This window comes from Eulemur rufifrons, chromosome 1 (genome assembly GCF_041146395.1).
Source record: "Eulemur rufifrons isolate Redbay chromosome 1, OSU_ERuf_1, whole genome shotgun sequence".
Taxonomy (NCBI): domain Eukaryota; kingdom Metazoa; phylum Chordata; class Mammalia; order Primates; family Lemuridae; genus Eulemur; species Eulemur rufifrons.
This window is the reverse complement of record NC_090983.1, coordinates 62,971,790-62,996,889: the sequence shown is the minus strand read 5'-3', so window position 1 is coordinate 62,996,889 and position 25,100 is coordinate 62,971,790. Positions and strand designations below refer to the sequence as shown.

Below are 25,100 nucleotides of genomic sequence, written 5' to 3'. Positions count from 1 at the left end.
TCCAACACCTAAAAGTAAGTAGTACTATTGAACTCTTGAACCATGTCTAAATGTATGGCGTAGAATTTACAATTCTTGAGCAAATTCAAGTATTTAGTTTCCTGAAGGTCATCACTAGAGTCACACAAATTTTCTGCCACTTGAGAGCTATGGTAATAAATGAAAGGATATTCGAATGACTGACAGCACATAGAAAGAGGGTATTTGTTTTTTGGCACTAGGAATCAGTTTTCTACACACTTATTAGCCCTCTTCCATGAATAATTTTTTCATATTTGGCAAAAATGTTCCTTTAAGATTAATGGTAGTTTTAGACCAAGTGAAGAAAAGAGACAAAAATAATTAAGTCATTAAAAAAATGGAGAAATGCAATAGTGATTGAATGACATTTTTTGCGTGTTGACATCTGCTTGAATGAGAAGGTGCTCACCTGACAGCTGTAATCTGGTCTTCAACTTCATAAACACCCAGCTTTCGATATACTGCATACAGGAGTTTGTCACCTTGGAAAGCTGTTCCTCGACCATCCACCAAGGCAATGACCATGCCTTCCTTACTTGCAAGATAAGATATCCAATTAACAGAAAATACAGACCTTACACTCTGACTGCAGGGACCACCATACCTAAAGGAAGAAAAAAAAATCTCTGATTCCTTTATAAAACTCAACTTTCCTTTCTGGACAAGCATTGCCTCTAGTAATTCCCAGTACAATTATGTGATAAAATAACAATGGCGTTAGAACTGGCTCAAAATCAAGAGGAGACCAGGCTTTTCCCAGAGGTTTGCTACAAGGAAGTTGTTTTGGGACACAGCCTCTCCTATTCCCCAAAACGGATACATCTAGGGTTGGCATTTCAAGGAATATGTGTGGGTTTTTCGTCATTTCTGCCACCTGCCACTTGCTAAAAGCAGACATAAGATATACTAAAAAAAATGCATGGTGTTTTAAGCAAATTGTGTGTAGGTCAGCACTGATTTTGGGTGTGATTCCACTAAATGTATTCTATTCCTTTATTTCATTTCTAACTCAATTACATAAGACGTTAAGATGATTTACAATATTTTTTTGGCTGCAATTTCTCTATCTCAAAGGTATTCTGACACATTCGGCAATTTGCCATACAAAGGAAATTCAACACAGCAAATGCAAGCAAGTCCATCTAAAATCTCAAAACTTCCTCAATCCATTTTAAATAGCCATATTTTATTTACTCTGATTAGTTGAGGAATATATAAAAACAGCATCAATAGGAACTGTTACCAAGGAGAATGGTTCATTCTATTTCATAAATGTGTATTGCATCCAACATATTTTCAGTAAATAGTTTTTACACCAAAGAAAATATTACATACACTTGAATTAGCAAGGGATACTTCTTTGATCTGTCAAATTGAGGAGGAAGAATCATCTTGTACCATAAAGCTTTGAAAACAAAAAAAGGAGAAAAATTTCATTCCACAATACTCATGGCATCATTTATTTTCTTTAATAACAATATATACCATAAAATCAATTTACAACTACTAAATTGTAAGAATTGAGAATATCCTTAAAATTGATTTTATTAAGTATTTTGTGTTTATAAATGACTAGAAATCTTGAATTACTGTTTGTTCCAGAAGCACACATTCTAAAATTAAAATTAGATAAGCTCTTTTTTAAAAATGTCAGTGCTGAAAGGGAGCTATAGAAAAGTAGAAGATCAGCTATATTCACAAACATACTAAATGTATTTAGTAAAACTAAATATTATTACAGTAGGATTGTTTTAAATAAGATCCTGTAATATACTAGAGGGTTTGGGCTGTAACATTTACCCTATACATTTTTTTAAAGTAAGAAGAGTATTCAGCTTCATTTCTATAAATGAGAAGTTTTTAGAAGATCTTACTAATGTCATCCACTTCAAGTTTCTTAATCTCCTCTTTAGGCATCTGGATATTTTTCAGAGCATTTTCCAATTCCTTGTTGTCTTCCAGGATTTTGATTTCTTAAAAAAATAAAATGTTCATTTTAAATTAATTGTATTTCCATTAAAAAATTCCTTTCTTAAAATTCCTTTGGCTTTCATATGGATAACACTGAAGCTGCGTAAGACTTGCTTAAGAAGTTTCATTTTGACAAACATTTGTAGTCCAGCCGTTAGAGCAGAGGAGTTTATGAGGACATCACGTTTTAATCACTGTCTCCTAAGCTGATCCTTATGGCATCAAAATGCATTTTGAGCCGAATCACAGAAGCAACAATGTGTATTCAATCACGTTTTCCTATCTCCTACTGTTTGTTTTTCAACTTAAAGTCATGTTCTGAGTAGGTGATATTTCTTTTATCATCTGTTAAAAAAAAATGTAGTAGAAATAAAATCTAGATTGCTGAGGTCTCAAATTTAAAATAATTGTGTAGTTGCAAAACTTGTTTTTTTTTTAAATTTTCAATGTGTGAAGTCAAATATTATTTTTATGATTTTTAATATTTCTCTCTTTCTTACATTTTTACTGTTGTACTTGATTAGTATAGGGTAGTCCCTCTTTTTTTGGTAACTGAATTACTGTGTATACTATTCCTTCAAATCCTTCCTTTCAATGTGGTTATATATCTTAGTAAAACAACAATATGTGTACATACTATGCTCTCTTTCTGTCTTACACCTTTAGAAAAATCTTTTAAACTGCTGTTTATACTTGAGTTCAGCTATTTTTCACACTTTAATCTTTGAAACTGAACAAATCTATTGATCTCCTGAATCTGTAGATTGGTGATACATGCAAATAGGTTTCTAGCAATAGAGCGCTTTTTATAGGTTTTCTTTTGAACTGGGATTGACACCAGAGAAAAGTTAGTCTTTCATATAATATGTGGAGTTTGTAGCTTTATATTTTAAAAGAGTGTCTGGATGCCTTGTGAGATATAGCTATTGCTACAAAAGACGTCCCGTGGACTTCTTGTTTTTATGCCTTTTTGAAAAAGTGGTCGCTGGAGATGGGGAACTGGAGGAGTACTCGTAACTATACTAAGTTTGCCAAACCACTTCTCTTGTAACTCTCAGTTTTCATATACTCATGGCATTTTGCTCCAACATGTTATATTTAATCTTAGCACAAGTATAGATGTTTTGGGTATGATTTGTATAAGATACATAATGAATTTCACATTAACTTTGGGTAATCTATCAGGAAAGAGATACTTGTGACACCTTAAAAGTTAAAACCAGAAAAGTAAAATGAATATACAATTCTAAGTACAGTAGAGCCAACTCTTCATTCTCCTTGTGTGGATCCTGTACGTGGAGCTGGCATGGACGAAGGGAGTGCTGTGTGGAGCAAGTACACATAATGTCTGATTGATTGATTACTATTTTTATTACGCTACTACAGGTACTGACAGTTGGAGACAATATCCAGGTGTTGTTACGTTGTTATGACTTTGACTCTTTCTCCTTTCTATTCCTAGCTGTTGAACATTTCCAATTCATGACTTAATGAAATTCCAAATTTAATTCAAAAGTTTACTAATTTTTCTACAATCCAGAGTTGCATTTTTACGGATAGAGAGTGGACAATTTTTCCACCTCTTGGAGCACAAACGGAATTTCACAGAACTGTGGGGAGAGTAATTGAAAGCAAGGGGTGATATAGTCCAGACTGTACCTTTTACTTTCTTTCACTCATCACTGTATACTCAGTGCCTAGAACACTCAGCACCTAGCACCTGGCATGTAGCATGTGCTCTGTATATATTCGTAGATTCTTCATTATGATGAAATCGAGTTGTAAGAATAATGAATCTTATCTTTGATTTTTGTTTAAACCACATTAAAATGCCATATTGCTCATTAATTAAATGAGGAGAATCTGTGGAAAAGCTGATAAATGAGGCCATCCAATCAACTGGTTAACTTTAATGAGCACTTGCTGTGCCCAAAGCAACTAAGCCCAGTTGGGCCCTGGATATCAAGTGCCAGCTCTTCTGGGTTTCCATAATACCTGGTTCAAGTACTATCTGGTATTTCCAAATGACCTTACCCCTATTTTCAGAGAAAATGAAGCCATTGCACTGTCTTCCACAATGTCTACAAACTGTCATGCAATTATATCAATCATTTCTTCATTCTCTCCATCACAATGCAAGAGATGAATACCCTCACCTGTCTCTGGACTCCATCCTCTCCCGACTTCTTAGGTGCTTCCTTCCTCTATGTCCTCAACTCCCCTTTTCTCCTAATTTCTTCCATTAGCATGTAATCATACTCAAATGTTTATTATCATTCAGGAACAAAATTAAACCTCCATCAATCCTTTACAGCCGTCATGCCATCTCTCCCTTCCTCTCATCACACTTCAGACCTACTGGAAATACAGTCTCTTTTTATTTATTTATGCAGGACTAACCTTACTTCAGTCTGGTTTCTACCTCCACTGCTCCACTGAAACTGACAAAGGTAATGCCAATATTCTTCTTGCTACATCCATTAATCTAAAGCAGGTCTTCCTTCACTCTCTGCACCATTTGACACAGCTGAGAACTTCCTCCTTCTTGAGATTTTCTCCTCCCCTGCCTTCCATGGCACCATACTCTCACAGTTGTCCCCTTCCTTTACTTCCCTCTCAGTATCCGTCACAGGTGCATTTTTCTCTTTCCATTTCTCAAGGGTTGGTGTCCAACAGTTTTGTTCTAGGCTGTTTCTCCACTAACTCTATCTCCCCTTATTTTTCCCACTCTGCTGATCTCATCCGCATCCAAGGCCTTAGTAACCATGTGTTCTATAAACTAACAGCTTCTTGATCATTATCATCAGTCCAAACTGATCTTCTGACATCCGGGTCCAAGACTCTGTTACCACAGAACACCTCCACTTGGCTAGCCCATCAGTACTTCAAGCTCAACATGTAAAACAAAATTCATCATCTCCCGCAAAGCCTGCTCTCCACATTGGGTCCTCTCTTTCAGTGAAAAGCATTAATATCAAGCCAACCAAGCAAACAGTGTCAATCCTTCCTTCATATTGATGAGTCTCAGGTTTGATGTAGCTATCATCAGGAAAGATTTCCTAACCCCCAAACCCAGATGAGGTACTCACCCTACGAGCTTCCACGCTTTCTGTATTTCCCCTATCTTAGAACTTTACCCCACTCTGCTGTAACTGCCCATTCACACATTTGCTCTCCCCACTGATCTGTCATCTCCTTGAGGACAGGGGTAATGTCTAATCCAGTATCTATTCATTTTATAGATCTCGCACCTGGCACAGCGTCTGGCTTAATGTGATAGTTGCTCAGTAAATATTCACTGAATGAATATTGCTGGCACCAAATGCAATGTAAAATGGATGAAAAAACTACAAATAAATAGAAGACACATCATCTGCTCTAAAATGGCAACTGGACATTTATTAAAAATCCAGCATAACCCAAGAGCTACTGCATTGGAATCTCTGGGGAGGGTCTAAAAGTCTATATTTCTAATAAACATATCTAAATTTCTTCATGGAACTGTGCTTTGAAAGAATTTGAATTATATATTTTTTTGAGTTAGAAAATATATTATTACATATGACATATATGACATATATGAGAGTGATATGAACACTGTACCTATTTTGTAAGTATTGAATGAAGCAATAAAGCTTCAAAAGCAATACAAAGATTGGTATCTGCCAGGAATCTACCATGGTTATTAAGAAAGTAGAAATCCATGCTATAGGAAAAGATCATGCAGTCATGTTAAAATGGGAATTACACATCTATGCTGATTTCCATTAAAACAAAACCTTACAGGCTTGAAAGGAGTATTGCTCTAAGTTTTCTCTCACTGCAGATTGAGATGAGTCAAATTAAGAAATATAATTAAGAAATATAATACTGTTATTTTTAAATGTATTTCATTATTAGACACAAGGTTAAAAAAAAAAACTTTAAAATGGAACTAAATTCACTGTGCCATTATTACAATGCCTGTCCTGTCCAGAGCTCCTGAATTGACTGTTTTTTTCTCATTACTTTATTTTCACCTAGATTTGAACCATCGAGCTGACCTCCAAACTAATCCCAAGGCAGCCTCCTGACTTGTCACCAAAGCTGTCCATGGGCAATCGCAGGCCTGAGTGCTGAAAGAAGTGGCATCTGCCTCGTCGTCCCTGCTCTCCAACAACTCCAGCCCTACAATGTTGTTTAATAGTAAATCTAAAGATAATGGAGAAACAGCAGGAAAAGTATCAGAGCAATTATACACTTGGAAAGTCTGTTGAGAGCAAAAACGGTCATCTTTGAGCTGTGAACTATTTTGAACCAATATCACAAATACACGATAGAGGAGGACTGTCTTGATAGCAGTTGAAAATGGAAAGAGCCTCCAAGTTTCAGGGCTCTCATATGTGGCAACAATGTGATGGAGCTGTTAAAACAAAAAAAAGCTGGCATGATAGTTACTCTCTGCTCTGAACTGAAGTTCTACCTAGAATTTGTCTCCAGTTTGGGATGTTGCAAAACAAAAACAAAACAAAAACAAAAAACACACAAAACAACATACTCCCTGTCCTCCCCCAAAATCAGGAATTCTATTTGGGGAGGGAGATTGTACTGAGTATGTTGTATGCTAAGTTTCTTTTCAATTCTAACCTTCTGTGCTTTTTATAAGGCTGATTGGGAAACATAGAATTAAACCCGCTGATATAACTCATCTGTGTTATGTCAGGTTCTCACTGCAAATAATTATCAAATTTCATATAATCAGGTTTGACCCCCAAAATACCCAAAATCTGTGCAATAATAAGTTGTGTGATAACAGGATTCCCCGGTGGTCCCCCTTGTCGGTGGAGTATCTTAGTGGAGTATCTCTAGTGGAGCATCACAGAGAATTCAGGATGTCTTTGGACAAGACAACAGCATGCAAGAGAGAGTACCTTGATCAGTGTGGCCATCATGAAGGGTAGAAATGGGGAGGCCTGGACCTGTGAGCAGGATGGAAACAAAAGCATGGCATAGTGTTAAAATAACTCTTAGTTTTCAACAAGGACTGCTGGAAGTATTTATGATTAGTGTCAAGCCCAAGTACATGTTTTTAATTCTGCAGCTATTTTTTTCCCCATGAAAACATCGCCTTTAAAGTCACATTTAAGCAACACGTGAGATCAGAGCCCAGTCAAAGAAAAGATGTGATGGAAGCGTTGCCTGTGTAGTTTTCCAAGAGTAATCCTGAACAGTTAATACCTAATTATACAAATGCACTCCAGAAGCTGCAGTGACAAATTGCCTTCTGGGAAGGTATGCTGTATGGGTCCAGTTTGGGCTGTGTCTTTATTATCAAATAACCTTCACCAGTACCCACATTGTATTTTCAATCTGGCTTCTTGGTTTAATGTTCACTTTATATTGGTGGGTAAAATCTAGCATCCTTTTTTTTTTTGGTGTAATTAATACATGCAGAAATTTATAAGGAATATGTTTCCTTTTAAATTTGCTATGGCAGGTCACATTCCCTGGGAAACAGACCTGGAAAGAGGTTTGAATTTTATTGGGGGGTGGTGGATGGTATTGGGATGCACACCTGTGTGGGAAGAGGAGGAAGAGTAGGGCAGGTGGGCTTCAGTGCTATCACAGAGACCCCTAGATGGCCTGCAGAGTTGTCTACAATGGGGCAAAAAGCCAGGCTTCTACCTCCCAGCACGGAGCAGTCGTTGGATGTGGCCGGGGGGAGAGCAAGCTCCAGAGAGGGGGCTCAGCTGTGAGCTGTCAGCCACCAGCACGCTCAGCAGCTGGAGAAATGAGTGAGTCAGTCCTGAAGATGTGGGTTCTGGCTGGCACGCCAGTGCCCACTACGTATTCCAACATAGAATCCAGCTTCTCTGTGCAGAAACTGGCCATTTTAACAAGATCTACAAATAAACACTGACTCTTCCTTACTTAAACTATAGAATTAAATAATACCTGGAAATATACTTTCAAAGGATAAATTTGCTCAGGCAGTCAATGGGTTAAAAACAACAAACGTGGAGGTTGGGGGTAGATGTACATTTGCCACCCCCAGATGTGGCTGCTTCCTTCTACATGGAGGGAACACCATTAAACTAGCCCTTTGGCTTCATGCAAAGCAGAGGTGGAATGACTTTGTTAAGTTCTGAGATTTAGGTATGAGTAGCTCCTTCTGTCTTGCTCCTGGCATCTTTCTGCCTGCGGAGACCATGCTTTTGATGTGTTCCTCAGTGCCATAGCTGTGACGGTGCCAGGCTCCATGCAGGAAGCCTGTGGCTGTCCTGTTGCACCCGCATTTGTGTGAGTAATTGTAATTTTGGGATGTAATATTGGGAAGCCACACACCTTAGCCACATTTTCCAACTAGCCTTTATAGGTAATAATAATATTTCGATTTCCTGCCTGACTCTTTAGTCTAATTCTGGAATGGGAAAAAGGCATACTATTTATTAGGCTCCCTCAAAACCAAACCAAAACAAACCAAAAAAGTTCTGTGTGGAATCTCAGAATTTTATAGAATGCAATTGCAGAGCTTTTCATTTTGGTCAGTTTTTCTTCAAAGTTAGCAAAAGGGACAAGGACTCATATTACATGTTTGGCCAGAATGCAAAGAAATGAGACCTGAATCTAAATTTCTAGACTCTAATAAATCAACATCCACCCTGTGAAATTTTCAAGGGTGTGCAGTTCCAGTAATGAAAACTCATGGGTTTTTTTTTTTTTTTAACCTAAATGATGAGACAAACTAATGACCAACTGTTCTTGACACAGGGGCCCGAGGGTGTGGTCATAGTGGCCTAAGCATCACTTGTCCAGAAACCCACCTTGTGTTGCTTTTGTTCCATCAGCTTCATCAATATGATTTTACCTGTTTTAATCCTGTCATCTAAGACTTACTCACTGTCCCTCGGGAGAGTTTGAAGTTACATAATGAGGCTTTACTCTTAGTCCTAAAGGGAAAGATTTCAAGGTTTTTCCTATGATGGCGCAGTGACTCATTTTACTGGAGCTTCAAAAACACCAGACGATGTGATGCTTCCCACACAGTATATTTTTTGCTAAATGGGAAATTACCATACTGCCAAGGAAGAGTGAGTGGTGGAAAAGTCAGGCGATTCAAGTTCTAGAAAGGACTCTTCCACCAACTTTTGATGAGAGCTTAGTCTTGGATTCCTTCTCTCTTCAGTGGGCACTTAGGCTCAAGTAGGCATTAGCAAGACAAAGTGATATAAAATGTGGCATATTGCTTTCAAAAATCGTGAAAACATTATACAAATGCAGAATGCATATACGTATAAATGCATGTATGTAAGTAAAGTGTCACTGATGCCTTTATCTGTAAATACATCAGCATAAAACGAGTTTTTTGGTAGACTTTGCAAGAGACAGTAATGCTTTGATATTCCCTAACACCTATGTTTATTCCACAAACATTAAATGCCCATATGATATTAGACATTCTTTTTGGTCCTATGAACACAAAGATTAAAAGAAAGCAGCCCCTGCCTCCCAGGGAGAAAAACAGATAGATCTCAGTACTGAGATGAATCAGTACTGTTAGTTGAATGATACTATGTGCCTGGCATGTAAGCTTTCAATATATGTTGCATAAATACATAGCTGGGGTTGAAAAATGTTGCATATAATTTGAGAGGGACATTTAATGTATACCTTTAAATGCCAGTAACCACAATCAGTACATATGGTCATGAACAACAATCTCTTGACATTTCAAAGATGCCACTGACCAAACATTTTATGAAAGTGTTATTTCAAACTGGCATCTTGTGCCATCTTAAAGGGAGCACTTGGGTTAAAAATGCTTATTCATGTCCACATAGTCAAATGAGCTGTGGCTCAGGTTCTGGGGCCAGGTGGCTGGATTGAGGGAAGTGGCACGTCAGGGTGGCCTTTATTCTGGTTCATTTTACAGGAACCCCCGGGCCTCTGCAACTGACTAGGGATCTCAAGCTGTCAAAGATTCCATTTGTTCACTAAGTCACCCATCTCCACATGGGGAGTTGATACCCAAAACAGGATGATAGCAGGCATTTTGTAATACCTCTAGCCAAGTGCTCTAGCCCCTGGCCCCAAATTGCGGAGGAGACAGAGATTGGAGAATTAGAGGTTTGCCAAGTCAGTTTTCCAAATCTCCATAATGGCTACTAAGACTCTAATATATTTCATTGATCCATACTGATCTGTTAACCTAACCTCTTTTATTGCTTGCCACATGTTCAAGATATAGATAAAATATGTATAAAATAAAATTATATGAATAGAAATTATTCAGCATATGTACACATGGCCTAAACAACCAGGAAATGTTTTATATGTCTTGTTACCTATGATTTTTTAAATTTGAATGAATTACTTACAATGTTTTCTAAATTTAGAAAGGACATACTGTATGACAAAGGTTCATTTTCTATCCCCATTGAAACTACACTTTGAACAATGACTGACCTGCAAGGTAGGGACCTGAGATTTCTAGGGCACTGTTTTCACCTGGCTGTAGGAGTTTGAAATTTCTCCGGGCAGATGGGGCCAAAGTCCAGGAACCATCTTATCGGAGAACACATCTTTTTATGACATTGCTAGCTGTGGACAGCTGGTAGATTGCGTCTGCAGGCAACGTCACAGTGCTATGGAACGTGGTGGTTAAGAGCATGGGATTTAGAGGCAACAGATCCTTGCTTCAATCCTGGCTGAAGCTTATCAGTAGCACCGATGATTGGCAATTTAGTCTCAGTTTCTTCAACTGCAAAAAAATGGGGATAATGATACCCTCCTATCTTTCTTTTTTTTTCCATAAGCACTAGATAAGATCTTTACATATAACAAGTGCTGAGTAACTATAAACTATAAACTATAGAACTGATCAGCTGGTGGTGACGAGGATGACAAGAATGACAGTGGGGATGGTAGCATGTCTGTTAGGTCCGTTACCTACCGTAGCAGACAAGTGCATAGTACTTGGCGTAGTCGCTGAAACTTGCTGTGTAATATTGGCACCTTTCTTTCCTTAGATGGCAAGTAACACACTTCTTGCTTGGAGGATAGCTTCCAATGCTAATTCTAGAGGGAAATGAAAATAAAACTAAGCTGAAATTTTGAGATTGTATTTATCAAAATGTACTACTCCATGTAAAGTGACTAATTTACATATTGACATCAAACCCACTCTATTTTTCTGTTGCCAATATCATTTAAAGTAAAGGGGAATCACAGTATTTTGATGTAGCTTGATTTTTGATCCATCTTTGCCTTAATGGGCACAAACCTTCAGGGAAAAAGCTTTCTGTGGTTTTCCTGGGGTGGGAGAAATAATGGGAGTGAGACAGTCACTTTCCATAGCCATTAGTCTCTTACACTTTACAAAATGGTTGGGAATGCACAGTTCATCATTTTCCTTTTCCCACCCCATGTCAAGACACACAGAGACAATCTGGCAAGTATTGCCAAGAAGGGGGTCCCTGTTCCTTTTATATATCTGGAAGGGGGAATTAATAACAAGCGAATTGGAAGTAAGAAACCACGGTTCTAAGTGCCTCCTCGGCCTTTCGCTCCTGTTGGCAGGAAATTTAGGCTCATGGAAGCTCAGCCTGGGAATGCTCTCTGCACATATTCTACCTGCCAGTCTGCACCTACCACACTGGTCTCACACATGCCTCAGCAGAACCCTCTGCGTGGTTCCTGAATGGGGTGATTCAGCTTTAATGCGTACACCTGTGGACCTTATTCCCAAACTCTCAGAATCAGAATTCCATTTGGGAGAGACTAGATGGTGTTATGCCAGGGTGAGGGCCGGGTTGGAACCCTGTTGTGGCTGTCAGGGTGACCATGGCCACCTCTGAGACCCTCCTGCTGCTGCTGCCCCTCACCCCATCCTGGGTGTGGCAGAAGGTGGCCAGAGACATTGCTGGTTCCGCAGAGAGATTCTCCCTAAGAGATAAGGTAAGATCATGATCCAGGGGGAACAGAAGACTATGACAGAGGGAAATTTCTTAGTTCCCTTTAATGGTTAGTACTTCTATTCCTATTCTGGTGTAATCTTGGAAATGTTAGGGAGACAGTGAACAGTAAGGGCTCAGAGGGCAGCATGCCCAGCTACAAATCCTGGCTCCAACAAAGTTACCTGTCTCATAGAGCTATGGAATTTAAAGAAATGGCATATGCAAATCAGACAAAAATGTGCCTGCCATACAGTAGACTACCAACACATGGTAACTATCATTTTTATTCCACACACAGAAGCGGGAGTTGGGGGCACCAGTTCAGTCACCTGGACTGAACTTAAAGACTAACATGGGAACAGAGAAGGGTTATGCCAAAGTGCACCTTAGGAAAAGAAAGCACACATTATGGGAATAAAAACAATGCCTGGTATATAATAGGTACTCAATAAACGTGTGTTAAACAAATAAATGTTCTCAACTACCTCTAAATTTAGTTGAAGTATTTAGTACCAAAATAGTATTTAGTATTTATATGAGCATTAAAATTTCTTGTTTTTTCCTTTTGAAAACAAACATTTTGAGTTGGCTAACATTTTGAGAGTGTGTGTTTATTATACTGATGTAGTTTACAACATTCTCCAAATGTTTTATCTTAATTCATAAATGATTTTTATTATATTTCACACTTTAAAAAATATTCCACATCTCCTAGGGACTCTGACTTATTTTTATTCAAATATCAATATAGTAATATATAAATATCAGAATGAATTGACATAAATTACCTGTAGATATTTCTTCTTCCAGGGTAACCTTCAAATTCATTGCTAGAATAAAACCTGAAAATTCATTCAGAAATTAGTGAGTATTGATGATTAAATGATAATAGAATTGTTAGTACTAATACTAATATAGTAAACAATGTAAGCATACATTCATCTCATGAAACTATGTATTAATTGGCACTTATATACACAAATAACTGCTGTTTATAACTGAATTTTGTGTGCATACTCTGACTTCCAAATCATCAGATGAAGATTAAATTATGCTGAGTACTCTTTTTATTTATAGGTATATTATATTCTTGTTCATTAATCATGAGTCATGCAAAATAAACTAGCATATTTGCTTAATATCACACTTTTGCTTTTCCATGATTAATAATATTTTACCGGTTTCTATGTACTATATTATTTACTTTTGCCTATGATTCTGAACACACTTTGAATTTATTTTACAGAAGCCTTGATGGTAGTTACATTTGCTACAAATCAGGGAAATTCATCCACAATGGATACCATACAAAGGGGATGTTAATTTACCCAGACACAAAACAAGTCACAAGCTAGCATACTTGTTACTTAAATATCCAGGTGCCAGTTCCAACCTGTCTTAATATAGTCATGAATCGGGAAATCCAGTTTAGTGGGAAATCCAGTTTAGTGAGGTGGTTTTCACTCCTCTGTGTTCATCTGAATATCACAAACTGTCATTTTTTTTTTTTTTCCAGGAAGAGCATAACAGAGTGTGAAAAGTTTGGAATAACCAAAGTTTGGTTTAATTTTCAGGATGGTTCAGCGGTCCAGTTACTTCTATGTCCTCAGTATCATGAAAATCTTATTAGTTCCAAGAGAAAGAAAAAGGCAACAGGAATACAACTCATTCCTGGCATCAGATTTATGCCCTAAACTAGCCTCTTTCTACATGTCTTTACTAACTTCACATGACTCTAGTCATCACTTGTCTTTCCCATATATATCATCCCAAATATCCTGTGAATAAACTGCTCAGTATCTTTCCCTAAGAGCTCCCTACTGCTTTCTTGCTATGGGGAAGGTTCCCCAATAGTCTTGCTTCTAACCCTTGCAGCAGAGTCCACTTTCCCTCTTTCCTTCCACAGCCAGCAAGTAATTCGCCAGTCCCGTTCAGCCTCCGCCTGTCTTTACTGTCTGCCCTTCCTCTCTTTAAATTAGCGAGTATGTATTAAACTGCTCCTTTATGTCAGGCACTGCGCTAAGTGCTAAGGATGCGATCAAAGAAGGAGGCACAGTTTTGTCCCCGGAGTCTCCAATTCATTGCCACTATTCTAATTCAGGCTGCTATCACCTCAGGCCTCTATTAGGACCAGAGCCCGGTCTCCTACCCTTTAGTTTTCCCCACTTCCTCAGCATATTGAAATTAATTTCCCACCCTTTTTTTTTTTTTTTTTTTTACCTTGTCACTCCCTTACTTCGGCAATTTTACTGGCTACTCCATATAATGTCCAAGCTCCTTTGCCTTCCATTCAAAGAATTCCATAGATTAGCCATAGATTACAAACAGGTTTTCATCCAGTGATCCTGGACTAATGGCCCCCTCCTATTGCTCCTAGAATTCCAGGTAATGGGAAGCAGATTGTGAGCACTAAGAGAGAACCCCTGGATGTAGACTATATTAGAAGCGACTGAAAGAACTGGAAGAAAGAAGTCCCATGTTGAGGTTAACAATAAGAGCCTTAGATTTAATGTGCTTTTGCTTTGAATCCTAGTCTGCTACTATGTATCCTTTGGCCATGTTAATTAAATTTTATGAGTATTGGTTTTCTCATCTGTAAACTTGGAATGATCATTTCTACTTTACAATATCTGGTATGCACTAATTGCTCCATAAATGATAGCTGTTATAAATGTTAATAATAATCTTAAACTTACATAACAGTGAATCACTACAAAAGAGTCTCCATATCTATGGGCTGCCCTCCATGGAATTTTAAGCTTGCTCATTGCTTCAAGTGTGAAAGAGTAAAATTTGCCTTTAGAACTAGTTATTCTTTTTAAATTTTTATCCTTTTTATATAATTACCTACCAAGTATCAGAATAGAAATGACTACCTACTAAAGACTTTTTTCCCAAAAGGAAATCATGTTGACTAGTTCTTAAAGAACATGCAATCTTAAATGAACTCACAACTGTCAGAACTAAACTATACAGTAACAAGAATGCTCTTCACTAAAAAAGATGGTACAGTATCATTTGTACGTCCATCGGTGCCAATTAAAACCTGAATGGTGCATCGTGCTTCGTGCAATACTTACAGTGAATCCTGTGTTACTCTGAATATATTTATGGCCTCCCACTTGCCACTTGTAATTTGAATAGCATTTTCCTATAAAAAGACAAACATTATGTTGTGTGAAGCTGAGCGTTATTTGAGCAACCTCAAGTGAATGATCTTTGAGGAGATAAATCTTGGAAGGAACGTACCACAGTGTCTTTGATATAGTGAATATGTTTGTAGCCATCCTTGTCGCTAAATATTTTGTAGTATGAAATGGCATCATAGCTGAAAACTGGTGTTGAAACAAAGAACTGAAAAAAATGAACAGAGGTTATGTTCAAAGACAAACTGAACTAAAACCATAGATTTTTTTTTTTAAGCAATGTGTGTCTAGGAGTCAGAATGCCTTCCTCCCCTGTCTTCTGTCACTCACATCTGAAATTCCATGCTTTCAGATGGACAGCTTTTCTAGTGGCTCTGACAGGTACTTTCATATTCCGACGACTGCCTGGTTGCTACTGCACATCCCTGGATTTGCAATGTTTAATTTGATTAAATTTCTTTGTTCTGAGGTTATGTGGTTTGAAACAGAGGTAAAAGAATAACAAATGGATATTGGTATTTAACCAAACCAAACCTTAAAATGAGATATTTGACCAAAATGTGACTCTCAGTAAGGCTTATAGACCTTTTAATTCTTGATGTGTCTGATATGAGCACCTAATGCCGATGATTCAATGAAGACATTTTAAAGATTAAAATATCATTGCCTCCTAACCACAATTTTTAATGGTGGGGAGGGGCTTCTGGACTTGAGAGAAAATTGTTGCCCATGATGGGAGGGTTTTACTCCTTGAACTCAGGAGGCGGACTTGTCTCATTGCTCTAGTTTGGCCTCTTCCAGGGGACTCCATGGCACACCTGCTGGGAACCACTTAATTACCTAAGGAGTGCCAGACACTCTCGGGTGCCTTGAAACAGAACAAGCCACATCTCAACATTCTAAATGGTACAGATAACAGAAATTCTGCAAATGTCTTTCTGTCGAATTTTAGCCAATAATTTCATGTTTCTCCTATTCAAAATATAAATTGACAGGTTTTACATTTGCAATCTTTTTTTTTTTTTTACCCCTCTGGTCATTGCTTGGTGAAATAAAATGATGGCAAATTGGTAAAAGAATTACATGAGGAAAGAGCTATTCTACACCATGCAGAACAGATACTCCCACAAATAACTTAAAACCAGCTCTCTGGTTGGTGTCCTTCCACATGACAGCGAAGCAAGATGTTCAGCTCTTTTAGAACTGAGTAAAGACACAACAACAAAAAGCTGCCAGAATCCTTTATCTACAAGATGTGTATCCTTCTGAGAACTAATCCGAGATCCATTTTGGAGCAAGAAGAGAACGGGGAAGTCGCTGTAGGCGCCTTTAATGAGGGCCCCGGGTGTGATCGGATACAGGATGACTTTTTGATAAAATTGATCATTATTTCTCACAAAATAATTATGATTGCGTGACACCAAAATGCAACATATTTCATGTGGTGTGTGTAGTAGGCTGAACAGTGGTTTCCCCCAAATTCAGTTCCACCTGGTGCTGCAGAATGTAACCCCATTGAGAAATAGGGTCTTTGCAGATATAATCAGGGCAAAAATTGATACCTATGGGATTAGGGTGGGTCCTAAATCCAACGGCTGGTGTCTTATAAGAAGAGCAGAGGACCCAAAGAGACACTGAGAGACACAGGGAAGAAAACTGTGAAAGCAGAAGGAGGGAGCAGAGTGAAACAGCTGTAAACCAAGGAACATCAAGGAATTCCAGAAGCCATCAACAGCTGGAAGAGGCAGGGAAAGATTCTCCTCTGGAGCATTCAGAGGGGGCACAGTCTGCTGACACCGTTTCAGACTACCAGTCTTCAGAATGCTGAGAGAATAAATTTCCGATGTTTAAAGCCACCAAGTCTGCGGTAACTTATTACAGCAGCTCTGGGAAACTAATACTGTGTCCTAAGTCTCATCACATTGGCCTAGAATCAATAAATCTGTCAAATAAGTAGGAGACCATTAGCCTGAGGCTGTCTCTATACTTTGAGTTCCTACATAATGAATCACAGCCTGACCTAGTTCCATAATAAACAGCAACCTAACTAGGAATAAAACAAACACCTGAGTTTCAGCCAATCGCAGGCTGCCAACTTATCACACCAGGCCCAAACAAGGCAAATACATCATTACCCCATGACCAAATAAGGCAGACTCCTCGCTGTAGCCAATCAAGTGGTTTCCCGACTTTGCTTCTGTGTTTGGCCTGTTAAAGCTTGCTGCTCACGTTGCTGGGCAGAGCTCTGAACCTCTTCTACTTCTGTGTGATGCCTGATTTATGAATTGTTCTTTGCTCAGATAAACTCTGCTAAATTTAATTTACATAAAGTTTTTCTTTTAACAAATCTTTAACAAAATAGAAAATGAAATAACGAGAAACTGCTGTCTCCTTACACAATTTCTTCATTAGTTTCATTCATAAGACCAACCTTGGTAGGATTTTGCATGTTGAGACTAATGCCTCTAAGTGAAATTAATAACCAAGGGGCTCAGGAATAGGAAACTCTGATTAGCAATTCTGTGAATGGAATTTCAACATGAGCATAGGTCTTTGGAAAAACCATTCTTTTATTTTAAAATGAAATTTTACCGTCTTACCTGAATGATAACATATGTACTTACTAGTAACCTCTTTACAATGTCACTGTCTTACTCCTCAGTGTAAAAGAGAAAAATTGGCTCTATGTTGATTTAATCACTAAAATAAAACTTGGGTCACAGTTTTTTAAGATACCATAATCAAAATAAATTCTCTGCAAACCTGCAGTCAGTTAGTTAAGGGACTTTTAAAAGGGTTTTGTTCTAGATTAAAACTTAAAATTTCCTTTTCATTGAAAATAAAAAAAAAAGCAATAGGGCAGAGTGTTACGTTGTAAGATATTAGAATCAGGCAAACAGGAAGAGTATTTCTGCTAAGCAAAGACTGTTATCTTCTCTCCTTTCAGTGCACACATTGAAGACAGCTGCTTTAGATGAACAGGTAACTTGGGTGAGGTAAAGAGGGTGTGAAATATTTCCGCATTCATTTTGCCAAAGTTAGGCCATAATGCGTTCTGAGTTAAGTGCTTCTCACAGCAAGTCACACCTGGACCCTAGCTAAGTACACATACCAGGTTGTGCTGAGTTTTAACAAGGCCCCTATGTCTTTTTTATCATGCTTAGATTTTCTGATAGATTACTCATCTGTATATGAAGTGCAAAGCCATTTAAAATATTTTACTTGGAAGGTAAGTTTATTTACTTTCATCTAGTATCTTGCCATAGTGGTTAAATGACCTAACGTTGATGCCTAAACTAAGTCCACATTCAGTCAAAAGCACACGTTTTCAATTATCAAGTGGAAAATTCATTTTTCTTAATTAAGAGATTTTGCCAACAACCTAAAGAAAGTGTAGAGTATGGTTTAATTATTTTAAAATAATTTAAGTGTGACTTTGAAGCCAAAGCATTATGCTTGCAGTGTTTGTTCTCCAAATTTAAGGAATTAAATTAAATTCTTTGATTAAGTCCTCCTTTTGTGTCTGTTCTCTACAGGGCAAAAAAGCAATATTTCAAAAGCGAATTTGTTGTTATTTTTCTGATCAAATACCAAAGAAAAAGGTAAGTTATTTATCCCAAATTAAGATACTGAATGTTTCAGTGCTGGAGGAAGGAAAGTGGAAAGTAAAATTTTCAAGAAACCTATTTGCTAATTGTGTGCCTACAACTAAAAGATCAATTACTTTTAGCAAGTCATTTAATCTCATTTTCTAATTCATAGGTGATTTCCAAAAGTCTTTTTCAGTTTAAATCTCTGATAAATTAGAAAGGAATCACTTCTCCAAAATTGATTTTTAAACTGATAATAATATGACTAGTCTGTGTACTTTATCTAAAGATCCTATCAATATTATTTGAACAAATGTCTGAAATACATACACAGTTCTAGGGTTTTTTCTGGTTAATTTCATTAAGTCATTACATTGATTGTAGGTCATAAGAAGCTATATCATGACATATAGGTTATGGCTGAATAAAGCTGTGTCAAAAGGCATGTCAGAACTTACAAAATCTAATTAATGATCCCTTCAAAGCAAGCACCTTGGGAGATTGTGAACTTACTCTTGAAAGCTGTCATTGCAAAGAAGTTTTGATAATTCCTGTTTTGGAATTTAGAAGGTTTGTTGATTATTGGATAAATTTTAAGAGACTGAAATTAGTATATAAGAAAAATAAATTGTTTTCAATAGAATTCTAACAGATACTAAATGATCTGGCACAAAATCACATGTCCCAGATAACTAACTCATTAGTTCTCTAGATTTAGTATGGCATAACTTTTGATTTAATGTAGGGATCTCATCTTCTCTCTAAGGGCACATATGTGCCCTCACTGAGGATATTTTTTAAAAAAATCTTCTACAGCTTTATAAGGCAATTTATTCATTCATTTATTCATTCATTTCTTTATCCAGCTCACATTTGCTGAGAACACAAGGTCGGTGCAATACAGAGTTCAAAACTTAAGATGCACTTGACTTCAAGACACTTATAAATAGAAGCTTTCAAAAGATGCATTTTCTAACATGTTTCAGAGTGTTTTGAACACTGCAGCATTTTCAGAATAAATGTGTACAGATACCCAAGGTAGTGTCTTTGAGAGACATTTTCTTTTCCTCTCCTTTTTCTTTGTATAATGTGACGAAATCTCAGAGAAGTAGCCCCTCCCCTCAAATGCTAGTTGAATTCAATCATATATTTGTGGTAAGTGTCAGCATCCAGAAAACATGCACTTATTCTTTGTCCTATTTTGTGTTCTTCATGTAGGATATAAAATACAATTGATATTCCCCTCAAACATGATTTTTATACTAAAAAATCCTCATAAATCACTGAATAAACCTATCCAAAACTTGTGATCATTTGTATCTGGAAGTTTTGGATAGGTTTATTCAGTGATTTATGAGGATTTTTAGTATAAAAATCATGTTTTTGATATTTTTTCTATGAAAACAAGTAGCACCACAAATATATGATTGAATTCAACTAGCATTTGAGGGGAGGGGCGACTTCTCTGAGATTTCATCACATTATACAAAGAAAAAGGAGAGGAAAAGAAAATGTCATATATATATGTATATTCTAGTACAAATCATTACTTAAATACTGGAATGAATATACAAATATGAAATTCAGTACAGTTTATATGAAATTTAATATGAGGTAGATTGTCCTTAAATTACAAGAATACCCAATGTATTTATTTTTCCTAGATTCAAATGGCTAATAATTATTAAGAGGGTTTTAGCAGATCGGGGATTACGTTCCTTTTTGAAAAATAATTATGTATTTGTTTAAGAAGTAATATTAGTTACAGATATTAAGGAGTCAGTTGATAAAGTTAAGGTTGGGACATGAAGGATATGATTTGTTCTCAAGAGAATTCTATAAAAATATAGACATTGAAACTGGTAAAAAAAAGTCACTGAAGAGATAACTACCTTTGTGTTTTTCATCTTTTTTTTTTTTTTTTTTTTTTTTTTGTTGAGACAGAGTCTCACTTTGTTGCCCTGGCTAGAGTGAGTGCCGTGGCGTCAGCTTAGCTCACAGCAACCTCAAACTCCTGGGCTTAAGCGATCCTACTGCCTCAGCCTCCCGAGTAGCTGGGACTACAGGCATGCGCCACTATGCCCGGCTAATTTTTTTCTATATAGATTTTTAGGTGTCCATATAATGTCTTTCTATTTTTAGTAGAGACGGGGTCTCGCTCAGGCTGGTCTCGAACTCCTGACCTTGAGCAATCCACCCGCCTCGGCCTCCCAGAGTGCTAGGATTACAGGCGTGAGCCACCGCGCCCGGCCGTGTTTTTCATCTTGATATTTTTTCTATGAAAACAAGTAGCACCAGTTTGGGTACATTGCAAATAGTCCTTTGTTAACTGAGAATCTATCAAGTTTTATTAAAAAATAAGTAAAAGATAGCAAAATCATACTCCACCAGCCCATCCAGTTCTGCTTTCTTCAACATGCTCCTGGGTCTAAAAGACAAAAGATCACATTAAACATAGTGTTAGGAGGATATTTTTACCTAAATATAACCTGGACATTTGCAGTTAAGCTTCCTGGTCAGAGTGTACTATTACTAGTCATCTAACTTCAAACTTGAGTTTAAGAGGACTATATTAAAAATCTTATATAACAGTGCTATTGCATATAAATGGGTTATCTAAGTGTTGGATCTTATTGTAGATCTTTAATAATTCTGGTTAGCAGTGACATGGACTTATCATGATATCTGTGAAGCCCAGCATAACCCAAGAACTTGGTGTGGTGTAGATAAAAAGAACTGTCACAGTGGAGGTTAGGTTAAATTCTTTCTTTTCTGAGTCTGATGAAGTAGCCAGAAATTTTAAAATTTGTACAGAATCTTATTTAGATTTATATTTTGGCAAAATATAGTCCATCATTTACTGAACATATATTTAGTAAACCTAAAAGGATGAATAGACATTTCTAGACAAATAATTAGAAAAAGAACATTCAAGGCAGAACAAATAGCATAGAGAGCAGACCAGCTTAGTAAACCACAGAGGATTCAGTGTGGCTGAGTGGACGGTGACTACAGGGAAGAGTCAGAAGACAAGGGAGGTTGCATATTTATCCACAAGATACTCTGAAGGACTGCAAATAAACAATTTAGAAAATATAATTGTGAGCAGGATACAGAGAACAAATTAGAAGTGGGTGAGATGGAAGGAGGCAGGGAGACCAATTATTAATAAAAGGCTATTGTGATGTTGGGGGAAAGAATGATAAAGATCCGAATCAAGGTCGTGATAGTGAGGATGGCACAGAGAAGATGTAGTCACAGATACTCAAAAGTTCAAATCCTCAGAAATAAGTTTGAGAGTTACCGGCAAGTGGTAACAGAAAGCTCTGGTATAGATAAAAATCACCCAAAGAGAGCAAGTAGAGAGTTGAGACAGAGACAGCAGGATAATCAGCAGATCATTTCCTCTTTTGCCAGGGTCACAGCTGGGCTGCGTTTGTCAGCCTCCCCTTCAGTTGGATGTGGTCATGTGATGAGTTCTAGCCAATGGTGTGTGAGAAGAAATGACCTATGATACTTCTAGGCCTAGTCCCTAAAAGCCTCTCATACATTATCCTCCTCCGTTCTTTTCTCCACCTCTCAGCTGAATTTTGATGCTCAAGTTGAATAACCTTGGAATAGTGTTGGAAGCCTCTGGATGAAGTTAGCAGAAATGCTATCACCTGGCTTTCTGAATGACTGTATGGAGCAGAGTACCCCATCCCCCACCCCTCACCATCCCCTACTTACCTGGACTCACTATCAGACGGTTACACGAATGTGCAATAAATTTCTACTGTATTAACTCACTGAATTACCGGAGGTTTTTTTTTGTTGTTGTTATAGCAGTTAGCCTACCTTGCCAACATATAAACTTGGAGAATAATAAGAGTTCTAGAGAAGTCAGAAGAAGAGCTGGAAAGGAAAAGAACAGTCAATGAAGTAGAAGGAGAGCCATGAGAGGATGTACTGTCATAAAAGGGAGGGGAATAACAAATGTTAAGAACATAGTTTGAATTTTCTCCTATAGGGATAGGACAATGCCTCAGAGAGAACAAGTAAGACAAGGCTTGAAAAAGTAGTGAAACTTTTTTGGTTATTACTTTTAGGCATAAAGATAAAATTAACTTTAATCTCCTGTTCAGAGGAGGAAGAATAATATGAAAGATGTTTCTTCCCCTAACTATAAATTTCTTAATAAATCTCACTAATGTAACTGTAAGTAACTATTGCCAGTTTCCTTGGCCTCTTTGTTTTGAGTATGAGTCTCAACATGAATAAAATGTTGCTAGGTCACTTAATCTTTAAACATTATTTGTTTTTAAATTGTATGTGCACACACACACACGCACACAGTCACGACGTTGTTGCTGGAAAATTCCACAGTTGTTCTCAAATCTGAAAATGTGTCCCATGTATTTATCAGACTATATTGAGACAGAGGTGTTTAGAAATCCTAAGGTTATTCAAACATGATATTCTAAATTTAATCACTATTTTCTGGCTGTAAAACTAAAGTTTATATTCCAGGGACTTCCACACCTCATTGAATGAGCATCTTAAATGTTCTGTCAGTTTGGATTAAAGTTGTCTCAGATTTTGATAAATTAGAATTTCAGATTCCAAAGCAATCACAGATTTTAAATTCCTAGTTTTAAGAGCTAAAAATGGTGTCTAAATGATACATCTCATAGTTTTCAAACTAATAAAATTAAAGCAATAGTTCCTAATACCTAGATTCAATGAAAACATTAAAAACATAGTCACCCAAAGCTGACTAATCAGACCAATGGTTTCTAATTAACTAGGATAATCAAAATTAGTCTGTCCTTTCTTTGCCTGTGATACTGCATTAAAGCCAAAATCTTTCTGCTTTGTATATCAAAATATATATAAGATAAAAATAAGCTTCTAGCATATTCCATCAAAATTAGTCAAGCCTCTCACAGACACAGTAGTGATTTAAAAAAATATTTTTAGCCTGAGTAATGTTGACTATTATAGTCCTGATATATTTCCAAACAGATTCATATGACTTTTTCCTTGCAAAACATAATGTCCTAATTTCTAGATGGAATTTAGTGATTTACTTTGATTGCTCTGCTTTTCTTTTTACTTTATAAAATAGGTTTATTCTATATTTGGTTTAATGAAACATTCCTTCATAATTAGAAGTCTCATGAAATGTACCCATCAAATTTCCTATTTAAAGAAAACATTTTGTATGTCTTAGTTTTTAATACAAGTAATTAAGAACAGGCTTATTTTAAAGCTTTTAGATTAGTGAAGTAATTTTTCTGACTCATTAATTCAACAGATTATGTTTGGATTTGAGCAATAGAAACAATTGAAACTCAACAATAAATCTGTGCCTAGTTTTCAAGAGGATGTTCTCCCCACCCCCCAAAACCATTAACACACAATGGGGCACTCTCCTAAGATAACCAGGTAACAGGACAATTTGATCTAATATTTCACGTCATGTTTTTCAGTTATTCACTTTTGATTTTAAAATGGGAATATTTGGCTTTTTAAAAATAATATCCATTTCCTTTGGGATTTTTATTTTTTATTTTTGACATTGAATAGAACATGTTTGTATTTTTTTCTCTGGTTCTTTTTTATGGAACAAATCTATTTCCCTTGTAGGCCCATCCTATGTTTTCATCTTCATTATTTTGCTCTTCCTTTTTTTTTTTTTTTTCTGCCAATCTCATTATAATCTCAAAAGAATGGATTACCATCCTAATTGAGAGACAGGTACCTAATTTTTCCAATGTCACATTGTCTCTTTTAGTCTTTTTTGCTATTCAGTTTCAAGGCTTAAATCACTCAAAAAAATAAGAGGTATTTTATTTAATAAAGTAATGGACCTGTGACTACACAGTGCTTTTTTGCAAAGCAATCAGGAGTTGAATGCAGTAGTTCTGGCTTTAAAATATAAAACGTTATTAATAGCTATACATGAGTGCCCGCTATTGTGTTTTCATCTTCAGAAATATACATCTGTGGCTTTAATACTCCCTACCTTTGGACAATCCCACGCCTGCCAGTCTTCCCTGAAATCACATATAGACAAGACTGAAACATTCTGGACTCTTTTTAGCCACTGCAAACATATTCGGTCATCAGTAACCCACGTGAGCCAACTGAAATAATAATCACTGCAAATAAATCAAAACAGACAGTTACAACCATAAGCCAATTTCACATCCAAATAATTTCTTAATTTTTGTTTTCTAAAACATGTATTTTATTATTATGGAATACTTACGCAGTAGGTAAGGAAGACAAAACTTTCTTTTCACTGGAGAGAAAGGACATATATGTTGACTTTTTAAAAAATATCTGTTAGAGTACTTTCATCTAATGAAATTATTTCATACTTAAGTTTTCTCCTCAATTCTGAAGTTTTAAATCGTAGAGAAGAATGTAAGACATAAGGTCAAAGCTACTGG

The 25,100-nt window shown here is 36.8% G+C and overlaps 1 protein-coding gene across 2 annotated transcripts in view; it reads right to left on the bottom strand.

The window, feature by feature from the left end:
* Positions 1 to 25,100, bottom strand: part of FAP (fibroblast activation protein alpha) — a 68,554-nt gene that overhangs the window by 16,433 nt on the left and 27,021 nt on the right. For both annotated transcript variants that reach the window (XM_069472021.1, XM_069472026.1), the window contains 10 exons: positions 24,671 to 24,806; positions 21,047 to 21,091; positions 15,177 to 15,281; positions 15,008 to 15,078; positions 12,716 to 12,769; positions 10,925 to 11,049; positions 6,903 to 6,950; positions 1,896 to 1,994; positions 1,357 to 1,426; positions 431 to 625 (listed from right to left, as the gene is read on the bottom strand). In XM_069472021.1, the coding sequence (XP_069328122.1) occupies positions 431 to 625; positions 1,357 to 1,426; positions 1,896 to 1,994; positions 6,903 to 6,950; positions 10,925 to 11,049; positions 12,716 to 12,769; positions 15,008 to 15,078; positions 15,177 to 15,281; positions 21,047 to 21,091; positions 24,671 to 24,806 (948 nt within the window). The remainder of the gene's footprint in view (positions 1 to 430; positions 626 to 1,356; positions 1,427 to 1,895; positions 1,995 to 6,902; positions 6,951 to 10,924; positions 11,050 to 12,715; positions 12,770 to 15,007; positions 15,079 to 15,176; positions 15,282 to 21,046; positions 21,092 to 24,670; positions 24,807 to 25,100) is intronic.